Source organism: Rhinatrema bivittatum, chromosome 7 (assembly GCF_901001135.1).
Source record: "Rhinatrema bivittatum chromosome 7, aRhiBiv1.1, whole genome shotgun sequence".
NCBI classification, from domain to species: domain Eukaryota; kingdom Metazoa; phylum Chordata; class Amphibia; order Gymnophiona; family Rhinatrematidae; genus Rhinatrema; species Rhinatrema bivittatum.
Window position 1 is genome coordinate 131,827,538 of NC_042621.1, and position 13,077 is coordinate 131,840,614.

At 45.4% G+C, this 13,077-nt stretch overlaps 2 protein-coding genes across 8 annotated transcripts in view; one reads left to right on the forward strand and one right to left on the reverse strand.

Annotated features, from left to right (window-relative positions):
* The window catches only part of LOC115095464, a 32,579-nt gene that overhangs the window by 6,575 nt on the left and 12,927 nt on the right, over positions 1 to 13,077 (reverse strand). For all 4 annotated transcript variants that reach the window (XR_003857780.1, XR_003857779.1, XM_029609147.1 and 1 more), the window contains exon 4: positions 2,528 to 2,549. Coding sequence is in view for 2 of the 4 variants with exons in the window: in XM_029609147.1 (XP_029465007.1) it covers positions 2,528 to 2,549 (22 nt within the window). In the remaining 2 variants the exon portion in view is untranslated. The remainder of the gene's footprint in view (positions 1 to 2,527; positions 2,550 to 13,077) is intronic.
* The window catches only part of PIK3AP1 (phosphoinositide-3-kinase adaptor protein 1), a 214,360-nt gene continuing 210,558 nt past the window's right edge, over positions 9,276 to 13,077 (forward strand). The window contains exon 1 of one of the 4 annotated variants that reach the window (XM_029609145.1): positions 9,276 to 9,402. The gene's annotated coding sequence lies outside the window, so the exon portion shown is untranslated. The remainder of the gene's footprint in view (positions 9,403 to 13,077) is intronic. The other 3 variants (XM_029609142.1, XM_029609141.1, XM_029609144.1) reach the window with 3 other exon arrangements.

Below are 13,077 nucleotides of genomic sequence, written 5' to 3' on the forward strand. Positions count from 1 at the left end.
TTACTGCATTTTGATAAATCCACCCCTACGTTTGTACCTGAGGCAACGGAGGATAAAATGACTTACTGGAGGTCACAAGGAGCAACAGTGGGATGTGAACCCTGGCCTCCCAGGTATCACAGTGTCCTACTGGTTATCCTCCTTTCACCAGGTCGTCACGAGTTTGTGTGTTTTGTTTTTCCTTCACCCTTGTTCAGAAATACCATCACAATGGTTTACATAGTTACAATCAGAAGAAGAGTAAAAAAAAAAGGGTTAAAATAAAAGAATAAATAAAATCAGAAAATTACAAAATTTACTTCATAGCATAAGAAAAAGGTATAAGATAGCTGGAAGGAAAAGCTTCACAAAAGAACATACCACTGCATCATGATTCTCGTATAAAAATAAAATAAAATAAGTGCCTCAAAAAAAAGATTAATCTGTCTCCTGATAAGCCTTGATAAATAGCCATGCCTTTCTTTTCTAAATAATTTTAGATCTGCTTGTAGGCCTAATTCGGGTGGAAGAGAGTTCCAAATTTTAGGGCCGGCCTGTAAGATAGCTCGTGCTCTGACCTGACTGAGGTGAGCTGAACGGACTGAGGGAATAGTTAAGAGGCCTTTGCTTGCAGATCTAAGGTTTCGTTGAGGAACATGTAGCCGTATGGCAGCTTTTAACCAGTCTGTTTGTTCACCATATTCTAACTTTCCAGGCTGAGTTTTCAGATTTCTGGTATTTGCATACAGACATTTTTAAATAAGTTTAATTTTATTCCTATTTTTCTATGTACCCACAACCTGCTTATTATCAGATGATACTGGCAGTTTGGAGTCATTTTTGTTAAATGCTCTCTACATACAGCTTTTTCAACCACCTCTCTATCAGGACATTTTAATTTACTTGGTTTGTCAGTATCCTTTGAAGATATGTGGGCAACTACATATCGGACACCTTCCTTGTCGATACAGGTATCCTCCAGGGTTCAGCACTCTCGGGAACACTATTCAACATTTATATGCTTCCTCTGTGTACATTACTAGCGGAACTAGGAATCAACTTCTTTTTACAAGCAGATGGCATACAGTTCTACGTTCCATTCACCAAATCATTTGAAAATACAGGATTGATACTCTCAACATACATGAATGCCATACAGCAAGAGCTCTCTCAGCTTAAACTAAAACTTCTCTATATTTAAACCGCCATCTCTAGACCTGGGTAATTTTCACATTAGACCCTCAGACCTAGGTCGGGACCTAGGAATACAGATTGATGAGAACATTACAATGAAAACGCACATAAGCAAGTTAAACCGGAGTGAAGGCATTTGCTATACTTCGGTATAAAAAAATACTTAAATACTTAAATAAATAAATAAATAAATAAATAAAATAATTAAAACAGGATACTCCAAGCTGCGAATATTACATCGGTTAAACCTTTACTAACATTCCAGGAGTTCCGCACTGTTTTTAAACACTAATATTCCCAAACATAGACCACTGCAACTCCCTATTACTAGGCCTACTTTCAGGACTATTAAAACCATTACAGTTATTACAAAATGCCTCAGCAAGACTTTTAATAGGGACAAGGAAATTTGAGTAACTGTGCCTACAACACAGAGTACACATCTAACGCAAATAAGAGACCGAATGCTTTCCGTAGCGGGACCCAGGTTGTGGAATTGTCTACCAGAGACGTTGCATCTGATATAACAGAAAGAAAGAGTTTCAAACAGGAGCTAAAAACCTGGCTCTTCAAAAATACCCTCCTTCCCTTTCCCCCTCATAGAAAAGTCCCAAAAAAAGTAATAGGTCCAGGTGCCACCTCCCCCTTCCCCCCCTAAAGGTGTCCCAAAAATGTATTAGGTCCTATTGCCCACCCTGCCCCTCCCCAAAAGGTAAATGAATAGAAATTGAGTGATAACTAAAAGGACAGAGTATTGAGTGGGAGAAAAGACTGTCCTGAAGTGCAGTAAGGAATAAATTGAGCTAATTGAGAGAGACTGCCCAGAAATGCAGTGAAGGAGAAGGAGATGGAGCCTCGGGAGCTCTGGAATATAAATGATACAGCAGGGAAGAACAAAGTGGTGGACTGGGAGTTTTGTTATCTGAACAACTTAACCAACAATATTAACTTTGATTTGACTTAAAAAAAATTCTTCTTCCTTATTTTTGGGATTACAATAAAGTTATTTTATTGGAGTATAATTAAGGTATGGACATTAGATTTTTTGGCCTGCTATTAATTAATAAGCAATAGTAGCTGGGAATTTATTTAATGTTTGGGTATTTGCCAGGTACTTGTGACTTGGATTGGCCACAGGATACTGGGCTTGATGGACCCTTGGTCTGATCCAGTATGGCAAGTCTTATGTTCTTAAGTGTTCTCAACCACTTTGACCTTACAGGTTATCCTGTCCCCAGTGGCCAGGACTATCCCCTTGTATACGGACTGTTGGTGAAGTTATTCCTTCAGATACGAAATTTAGTACTAAAAAAAGATAGACAATATAGAAACAAGTAACCTTAAGATACATTACCTTCTATCCTTACATCGTTGGTCTGTAGAGAAAAAATATTTGATTAAAATAAAACCATAATATTGATAATTTATTATAAATAGATCTTCTGTTGATATATGCTGAGGACTAAAGGAAAGAATAAGATGTAACACTATGCTGTGTATTAGTGGATATGTCAGTATATTTAGCTACTCTGAGAGATGTCATTTTCACCCCTGTGAATTTAGCCGAGCAACTCCTTACAGCCTAATATTGAGTGCCATTTGTCTAACTGGGAGATACATCAAGCCGTGGTAGTGCTTTAACGCACATTAAACAGTGTGTAACAGGTGATAAATGCTGTATATCATGCAAGATAACCTTACTGTAGTGACAACACTTGTTGTATTTGCATAAAAGCCACCCCCTATAAAAATGTACTGCTTTGCATGCATAAAATTACATAAAGCATGTGAAGCAGCTAATGCATAGTAAATTCCATGTAAATAAAATAACACAGCTGACTTAGACATTTTTCAGCCACATTATTTCTATCTACAGCTTTTTGGAAAATATTTGTAATGTTTAGCCAACTGCTGTAACCGTGCAGCAACTGGTCTTCAATAACCCCGGGGACCGCCGACACTGCTTCTCAAGAATGCCACCATTCCCCCTCTATGGGCACACGCATGCAAGTTACTTATTGGTCCTGTGGCGAGAAGGCTTTTCCAGCGTACACCCTGATGTCACCCAGCCCTGGACATTTAATTACTAGCGCCGCTGCAGCTAGATGCCTCAGCAACAGGTCCTCCTGTGTCTGCAGTGCTTGTTGCTTTGGATTTTTGCCTCGCTTCTGCATTGATCCAGTCCTTGCCTCGCTCCTGCCTTGTTCCAGTTCTCACCTTTCCCCAAGGACTCACACTCAGTGACAGATTACTGATGCCATTAGTTCAGCCGACACACTCGCATCTCAGGCCATTTCCAGACTGGCCCATAGACTGCAGCAGCAGCTACAGGAGCAACTGACTGAGATAGCGGGGTTACCCCAAGGTCTGGCTATTCGGATGGATGCCCTTCAGTCTCAGATCTCTGCACCTGCAGCACCAGAACTGCCTCCTACAGCATCAATATGCCTGCCAGCTTCCGCCCAGGTATGATGGGAACCCCAAGGCCCACTGAGGCTTTATAAATCACTGCCTGATGCATTTGGAGCTGCAAGCTGCCAGCTTTCCAAGGGACCATACCAAGGTAACCTTCATCCTTTCATTGCTCTCCAGTCCGGCCCTAGTGAAGGCATCAACCCTGTGGAAGGGGAATGAGTCCCTCATGGGGAACCTTATAGAATTCCTGACCCAATTCCATAAGGTATTCAATGAGCCTGGATGCTCCTCCTCCACAGTGGTGGAGTTACTTTGCCTTGGGCAGGAGAGTAAGACAACAGGCATATACATCATCCAATTCAGAACTTTTGCGTCTGAGCTGCAATGGAACAAGGAGAGCCTGGTAGCCATCTTCTGACAAGGATTTACAACCGTACAAAAGATGAATTGGCCAGAAGAGATATACCCATGCACTTAGATGACCTTGTTACCCTCTGCACCAAGATTGATGTGAGAATTTAGGAGCAAGTTTGGGAAAGGAAATCCTCCTGAAAACTCCTATGATTAGCACCATGATGCCAATGACCACTGGTGTCAGCATCCTGGGAGTCCAAGGCCCATCTCTCACCTGAGGAGCCTATGCAGCTCAAAACAGCAAAGATCTTGGAGGAAGAGAAGCAAAGACCCCAGACTCTTAACCTCTGTCTTTATTGCATGGGATCAGGTCATTACACTATGCAAAGTCCCGAGAAGTCGGGAAACCTTTGGGCCTAGGGCTAGCTGGGGAGGCAACCCTAGGTCAGTCATGCTCTCTTCCCTCAGCGCAAATGCTGGTGCCAGTGACTCTGAACTCCAGGCTGTTATCTAGTCCGATGCATTTTGGATTCTGAAGCAGCTAGGAATTATATAGAGGAAGACCTAGTAGGAAAGTACAATCTTCCAGTGGTCAGACTGGTTCCACCAATCACCATCTCCTCTGTATATGGAGAACTGCTATAGGAGAGGTTACTGATGGCTACCGCCCCTTTGTCCCTACAAACAGGGCCTCTATATGCGGAACAAATCTCTTCCTATGTTTTGCCTAAATCAGTGAACCCTGTTATCTTAGGGCTATTATGGCTCATGGAACACAATGCAAGGGTTAACTGGGCCTCATCTAAAATAACTCACTGGGGGCCCTAGTGCTTCCAGAAGTTCTACTAGACATTTTACCACCACTGAACCTCACTCTGGCAGAGCTGCTTGTACAGCCTTGCCTCCCATGGGCTTAAGTCGCCTATATGGATGTCATCAGTAAGAAGCAGGTGAGATTCTACCCCCACAACAGACATATGATTGCCCTATTGATCTTCTCCCCAGCAAGATAACCCCTCATGTCAAAGTATATCATCTCTCGGTCCCTGAAACACAGACAGACAATGTCAGAGTATGTCAAGGAGAATGTGGAATGTGGATTCATTCAACGAAGTAGAGGAAGCTGGGTGGCTTTTTGTGGGCAAAATGGATGGGATCCATTATTATGAGGAGCCAGTATCCGATTCCCCTCATCTCAGAATTGTTTGACAGACTCCAGGGTGCCACCATCTTCACCAAGTTAGACTTCCAAGGTGCCTACAATCAGATCAGGGTTCGGAAAGGAGATGAATGGAAGACTACCTTCAACACATAGGATGGCCACTATGAATATTTGGTCATATCTTTCGGACTCTGTAATGCTCTGGCAGTGTTCCAGCACTTTGTGAATGAGACCTTATGGGACTTTTTGCAATCATACATCTTAGTGTATCTTGACAACATCCTTGTGTACTCTCATTCCCTCATCTAGCATAGGGAGCATGGCAAGACTGTCCCTGCAGTGACTGAGAGGAAACCATTTGTAGGCCAAATTAGAAAAATTCTTCTTTGAGCAGGTTGAATTACATTTTCTGGGATACATAATTTCCAACCAAGGTTTCCAGATGGCTCCTAACAAGATTGCTGCCATTTGGGAGTGGCCCCAACCCATAAGCCTCAAGGCCCTGCAGCAATTCCTGGGGTTTGCAAATTATTACTTCCAATTCATTCCCCATTACTCATCCTTGGCCGCCGAAAGCAGTGGATACATGAAACTGGCCTGAACCAGCTAACGAAGCTTTCAAGTGGCTCAAATCTGCCGTGATAACAGCTTCCTGGCTACAACATCTTGATCCCCAGAAACCCTTCTTTTTGGAGGTGAATGTCTCCTCCATTAGGGTTGGGGTGGTATTGCCAAACATGACGCCAAGGGAAGGATGACTCTGTACTTTTTCATTTCAAAGTTCACCCCCACTGAGAAAACTATACAATTGAGGATTGGGAGTTTCTGACGATGAAACTTGCCTTGGAAGAATGGAAACATGGGCTTGATGGGGCCATCCACCCCAATATCATATTTACAGACCAGAAAAACCTCTTATATCTTGTGGACGTCCCATAGGTCTGGCTTCTCCCGGTAACTTCTCTTTAAAGGTCCTGGTAGAGAATGTCACTCATCCCTGGATTGGACACTCCCCTTCTCCGGTTGATATATCCTTGTCCACTGTTGTCGGAACTCAACAACAAGTAACTGTTACTTGTAATCCACTGGTGGGGGCCCAGGCTAGCAAAAAAAGGGTCTTCTGTTCCTTCAGGATACATTTGGCTCTAAAACAGCTCAGGGAGACAAATAGAACCTGAGACCGGCAGAGCAAGGTAGGCTGGAGCAAACTATTACTATGACCCTGGGCTTCTAAGCCCTTTTCTCCAGTAGAATCTCGGGGGTTGTCAGAGCAGCTAAGGGGGCCTGGATAGCCCGCCAAGGAGGGAACAAGAAAAATAAACTATAAATCTACCAGGTCTTTCTAGCCTGAGCATACCTGAACAGGCGGGATCTTGAACAAGAAAACACAAAAGAACAGCTCCCTTTTCCTTTTACTAAAGCTGCAGCCCTCCTCATTACAAGGGCTTGCAAAACGCAGTCATTGGCCTTTCCCACAAGGAATGAAACAGACTCTTTTTTTCCCCTTTTACTAAAGCTCTAGCCCTCCTCAGAACAAGGGCTTACAAAACACAGTCAATGGCCTTTTTCACAAGGAATGAAAAGGCTTTTTTTAGCACAACAATCAGTCCAGGGGTTTGTTGGTTTTTTTTCAATTTCACCCTCCCTCTCTGCCAGAGTTCGGGTTTTACCACCTGCGGTAGAACTTGTTCACATGAAAGAATATTTTCTGTTCCTTACTCGCTTAGGGTCAGCTCTGCCACAACCTCCAACAAACAACTTCCCCTATTTGTAAGATGTGCTGTACCTGAGTGCAGGTTCCTTCCTTCTCCTCTTTGTGCTCCCTTGGGTCACTCAGTTTCCATAGACTCCTTGGGAACTCCTCCTTCTAGAGGGAGGTTTGTGCCTTCATCCTCCTGGCTCGCCCCTGCTGAAATTAACTCCATCTCCTCCTCTTCTTCTTCCAGTTCTCTTTGGAGCGCCTCCCCTCCTAGGTCAGGTGATTCATGCACTTCTCTTGTCTCCTCCAGGTGAGACCTGCCTCTTCCCTGCCATAGGACCTTCCAACCCGTGTTTCCTGTCTGGAATGGACCTATCCACTTAGCTGGTCACTCCCTCCTGGGGATAACTACTCTGCTTTTAACAAGGGGCTCTGATGAGTTCCTTTCCTGCCTTTCCAAGACTGACATGCCTTTCCCTTCTCCTTCAGTGCCATTCCTGGAATGGAGGTAATCCCTTTGTTAGGATTCCTGGGTTTCGTGGATCCTTGGCCAAGGTGAAGGTTGATACTGCCAGAGGAGTGGAGTCCCCCTCAGGTCCTCACCATCAGGAGGCGAGGTCAGCTGCAGCAGGGGACACGACTGTAGTTCAGTAGAGAGAGAAACATCCTGCTTCACTACCACATGATCGCAGGTACCAGCCTAGAGAGGTACTGTGAGGCGCCCCGAGGAGCGGGACGCGGAGGCATGGTTCAGAGGAGTCACAGTACTCAGGCGGGACTGATGAGACAAGTATCAGAGCAGGAACTTCCGACAGAGGGGTGCTAGGGAGACCCCGAGGAGTGGGGAGCGCGACGATAGGATCTTCTGGAGGAGAGATGCAGAGACTGTCCCGAGGGGCAGGACAGCATAGCGACAGAGTCTCTGGTATGATGACATAGGGGCTGCCCCGAGGAGCGGGGAAGCACAGAGTTGAGTCTTAGAAGTAGTGACATAGGCTGCCCCGAGGAGTGGGGGAGCGGGAGCAAAGTCACTGGTTTAGAGACGTAGGCTGCCCCGAGGAGCGGGGGAATGGGAGCAAATTCACTGATGTAGAGACGAAGGCACTGCCCTGAGGAGTGGGGAAGTGCAGAGTCCAAGTCTCCGGTGGCAAGGCAGATACTAACCCGAGGAGCAGGGAGCGTAGAGAAGGAATCTCAGGTTGGCAGTTCTTAAGGGAAGCCAGCAGGCAGGACCTCAGGAGAGAGCGCAGGGACTACCCCGAGGAGCGGGGAAGCCAGGCGACAAGTCTCCCAAGGAAGCACACGCAGGCCCCCGAGGAGCAGATACCTGAGCCAGAGTCCAGAACCACAGGTAGAGATCCAAGGCAGGAACCATGCATCCGAGGAGACAGGAACAAGCACCAGTAGGCAAAGGAACTCGTTGCCAAGTCAATTAGCGTAGGCCAAGGGAGGTGCTTATAAATCCCAAGCTTGTGATGTCATCAGTCGGGGATGCCCCTGAGGTTCCTGCCATAGTGTCTTTAAAGAGGCGGAGGAGGAGGATGAGGCATGGAGGTCAGCGGCGTCCCAGCCGCCATGAGGAGTCTCAGGAGGCAGGCGGCATGCGGCGGCAGCGGCTAGCCACAGCCGCGAGTTCACCCAGAGAGGAGAGTAGGGCAGCACATGATGTGAGTTGGGTCGGCCGCGGCCAATGGTTATAACACCTTTACTCCTTCACAACCTTCAGAAAACTCACAGGTTAAATTCTAGGTAGGCAAGATGGTCACTCTTTTTTAATTGCTTTGATTTCTAGCTATCTAGCCATCATAGCACTCCCCGGGAAAATGGTGGTGCCCAAACACCTTAGGGAGAAGGTACTCTGCTAGGCGCACGACTCTAGATTGACTGGATATTCAGATATCCATAAAACTCTGGAACTCCTATCCTGGCATTTTTGGTGGAATCCTGTCCAACCTGTGCATCCCAGAAACCTTCCCATGCATGTTTCTGGGGGCTTCTTCAACCACTACTAGTGCCAGGAAAGCCATGCACCCATATATCTATGGATTTTGTAACTGACCCATTCTCTCTCTGAGGGGTACACAGTCATTTGGGTCAAGCTTCACAGTTCAGGCTTCACAGCCTCCCCCAGCTCCCCTTTCCCCCCTAGTATGATCAAAAGTTAGTTACGATGGTGGAATAAGGTCAGTACGTATCTTGCTTTGAAAGTAAGATAACAGACATAGCACTACTTAAATGACAAAAGTCGAGTGGCACTGTGATGAGGTTCATGGTGTGTGTCTAGGGAGAAAAACCTGGTCTGGATCACCTCAGGGAGAGCTCGGGGCAGAGCCAGACAGCGGAGGCTACAGAGGGAAAGACTACATTTCCCAGGCTCTTTGAGCCAAGGATAAACCAATGGGAGAAAGGAGAGAGGATTGATTGGAAACCCGAGGATGGCACCTGGGGGAGGGACTGCACATACCTGAGCCCATGATGACGGGGGAGGAGGAATCAATGGGGATACGGTGGAATTTAAAGGAGAGCTCAGCTGCCCAGGAGTGGAGGAAGAAATGGAGGTGGATGTTCCTGCAGTGGAAATTACTACTACGGAAATAGAGTAAGTGTGATTACTCTAGGTTTTGTTTGATTCTTTCTTTTGGCTGGCTTGTTTTTTTAAGGTCTGGGAAGACCATTGCCTGCAGCACAACAGAGGGCAGTGTTGTGCTACTGCCTAGCAGGGTGGTTTGCTTGCCAGGAGGCTAAGCTCATTTGTCTCCCCCAATGAACTGAGAGAGTCTAGAACTTACATTGTTTTCATTTTTAAACTGTGAAACAGAGCCTAATCTGACCTGGGGCTGGACATGGGGGGGGGGTTGAGGCATAGTTATTTGGACTGGCAGTTGCAAGAAGGGATCAATTCATGCCCAAGGTATTATTAATGTGTTTTGGATACAGACTTCTTTTGTTCTTTCATTGCTTTGGAGAGGAGCTTGCATGGATCTGCTGTGGGGGTCATTAAAGCAACTGGCTTGAGGTGTGTGAGCTCACCTGAGGACACTTCTGAGCTGGAAACATTAGTAAGGTGTGTGGAGTCCTGCAGGGTGAAACTGGCTGGGGAAGCCTGATCTGCTGACAGCAGAAGCTTGGGATTTTCTATGACTGGTACCTCTGGACACATCTTTATAGACTAACAAATTTTAAGGACAGAATCCACTTTGTCAGCTGCATCTAATGAAGTGCACTCTGTCCTCAAAATCTCATGCTTTAATAAATTGGTTAGTCTATAAGGTGCCACTCGACTCCTGTCATTTTTGCTACATCATGCAAAATGGCTGTCCCTCTGAAGATTTTTCAGCACTGCTGTTAGGAATTGTGGACCCTTGCCCTGAGATGGGGTTGAGCCCTGCAGGTCCCCACCGTCGGGAGGTGAGGCTGGCCGGGAACAGAGGCAAACAGGAACTTCGCCAGTACCAACCCTCATTCCCTGCAGGTTGAACACTTGGGTGCCGGGGCTGGCTGGTCTTAGGTGAGCTTCTGTATAGCTGATCCCGGAGGAAACAGGCACCTGGAAGCAGGGAGTGTCAGAGAGATCATTTCAGTCTCAGGTTGGAGTACCCTCGAGAGGAGAGAGAGAGAGAGAGAGAGAGAAACAGCTTCAAGGGAGGAGATGCTGTAGCAGTTCCAGAGACAGTAGGGCAGGGCTCTGTGGAGCAGGTCCTGTGGGAAGGAAGTGGAGGAGCAGAGGCCAGAGTAATGATATGTAGAAACAGGTTCTGGGCAGAAAATCTGTGGTGACAGGTTCTAGTGGTGGAGAGGTGCTGAGAGATACCCCGAGGAACGGGAACGCAGAGACACAGTCCTGTAACGAAGGAGTGTTGAGACACGTCCTGAGCAAGAGCGTGGGACAGTGTCCCATGACGTAGAAGTTCTGAGCCAGGCCCTGAGGTATGGAAGCGCCAAGGCAGGGTCTCGTGATGTAACAGTGCTGAGGCAGGGTCTCGGATGTAGCAGTGCTAAAGCAGGCCCGTGGAGCGGGAGTGCCAAGGCAGGGTCCCAGATGTAGAAGTGTAGAGGCAGGGTCCCAGGTACAGTGGTGCTGAGCCAGAACCCCGAGGAGCGGGGCACTGAGGCAGGGTCCCAGATGAGCAGAGCAGGGATCCTGAGAACAAGAACAACAGGTCAGGAGAACTGGAGCAAGCACCAGCTAGGAACCAAGGGAACTTGTTGTCAAGTCAGATAGTGATGGAGAGGTAGTCCTTAAGTATACCGGGCTGGTGATGTCACCAGCCGGGGATGGGCCTGAAGTTCCCGCCATAGGCCCTTTAAAGGGAGGATAGATGGCTTAGGGAGGCCCAGGGTCAGAATGCTGGTCAGCAGCGTTTCAGCCCCCACGTGGAGCACCAGGAGCCAGGAGGAACATGGCGGCAGTGACTGGCTGCGGCCACGAGAGTACCAAGAGTAGAAGGCCAAACATGACATGCGGTGAGTTCAGCTGGCTGCGAGAGGACGTGGCCGGTGGACGTAACAACTGCTTAAGAAATTACAGAACTCTGGAGTATTAGCCCACGACCCCCCTTCGCAGCTTCCTCCTCCCTTCATAGCCATAGCCCCCCCTTTACAGAAATGGTATAGCCCTTCCTTCACAGCTTCACCCATAGACACCCCCCCCCCCTCCATTTCCCTCATAGCCAATGGCCTCCCTTCCTCCTAACGAAGCCTGCAAACTTCAAAATCACAAGAGAAAGATACTGAGTACAAAATGAGACATGACTTAATTAAAAGTATAAGAAGACCACTTACTTAGAGCCAGCTAGGAGATAGAGAGTTGAGTTTTGTGCCCAGTAAGGCATAGCACCAAGCAGCTCTACTAGTGCAGAGAGCTGAAACACCTGGCAACTCTCCAGGTTCAGTTTATGATAAAACATCTTTAGAGTATAACCTGCACATCAGTTATGTAGACTTTACACTTTTAGCTTTTGGGCACACACACATTCTTATTGATTTTCACAGTAGTATTTTGCTAGCTGTCTGAGACAATTTTTATATGATTTGTTATTATCTACATGACACCAGTGACACTTTCTCTAATTTTGTTATTATTTTGGGGTATCCAACAGAGTGGGTTAGAGTCAAGTCAAAAGACTAATGGTCACATGTGAGAGATAATGTCTGTACAATATGGTAGTTAGCAGTAGTGAGTTAAAAGACCAAGACCATGCATTAATTTTTCTTATCAGTTATTTTGGTAAAACTTCAGGAGAGCAGAGAAACAAAGAAAATAGTACAGCACATGACCAGAAACAGGGATGAGATCCTGCTATACATGAGAATGGACGGACTTCTGCTGAGTGCTGAACTGAGTGAGGTTAGCAAGAAAAGTCTCTGCAATGACAAGGAGTCCCTGGTACCATTATAGCCTTCTTCTGAGATAACAGTTGCGACCATCAACTGGAGAGAGAAGACAGCACTCATCCAGGAAAATGGAAGTTTCCACTAGGCTTTTTTTTTTTTTTTAATTCTTTATTTATTAAATTTTACAATATTAAGATACATTTCACAGTCAGAGTAATAAACAAAAAGTAACATAATACTTCCTTCAAAATTTAGATCTATATCTGTGAATTTTTATCTAAAATATACTTACTTAACTTCAGAAGCAGTTATTCTAGGAAACTTACAATAAAGATGTATTAATCTCACCATAGTATATACTAATTCCCAGCTCATTAGAGTTTTTAGGGTTGGGCATTCAGGTACAATCTTAACTGGATAGGTTGATTAAAGATAAATGTTTTCCCTTGATATATAATAATACAGGTACATGGAAATCTTAAAATAAATTTAATCCCTTTTTGTTGAGCTTGCTCTCTCATTGTTAAAAATTCTTTCCTCCTTGTTTGTGACTCTCGTGATATATCAGGAAACATCCTTATACACTGACCATAAAATTTGGCTTTCTGGTTTCTGAAATATATCCTAAGTAACGAGTCTCTTTCAGAAATAAAAGAAAATTGCACAATGAGAGTAGCTCTAGTCTTTATATCCATCTCAAAAGACTTTTCCATTAGATCGGATAAATCCAAATCTACTTGATTAGTTGATTGTCCTGTTTTAGATCATCTAGTGCCTGTTTTTGAGGTATATAATAGATCCTTGCAATTGCAGGTATTGCTTCATTTTTGTATTTTAACACATTAACAAGATAACTTTTAAATACATTTGTTGCAGACATTAAATGAGTTTTAGGAAAATTAAGCAACCTTAAATTTTTCTCCCTCATTTGATTTTCTAT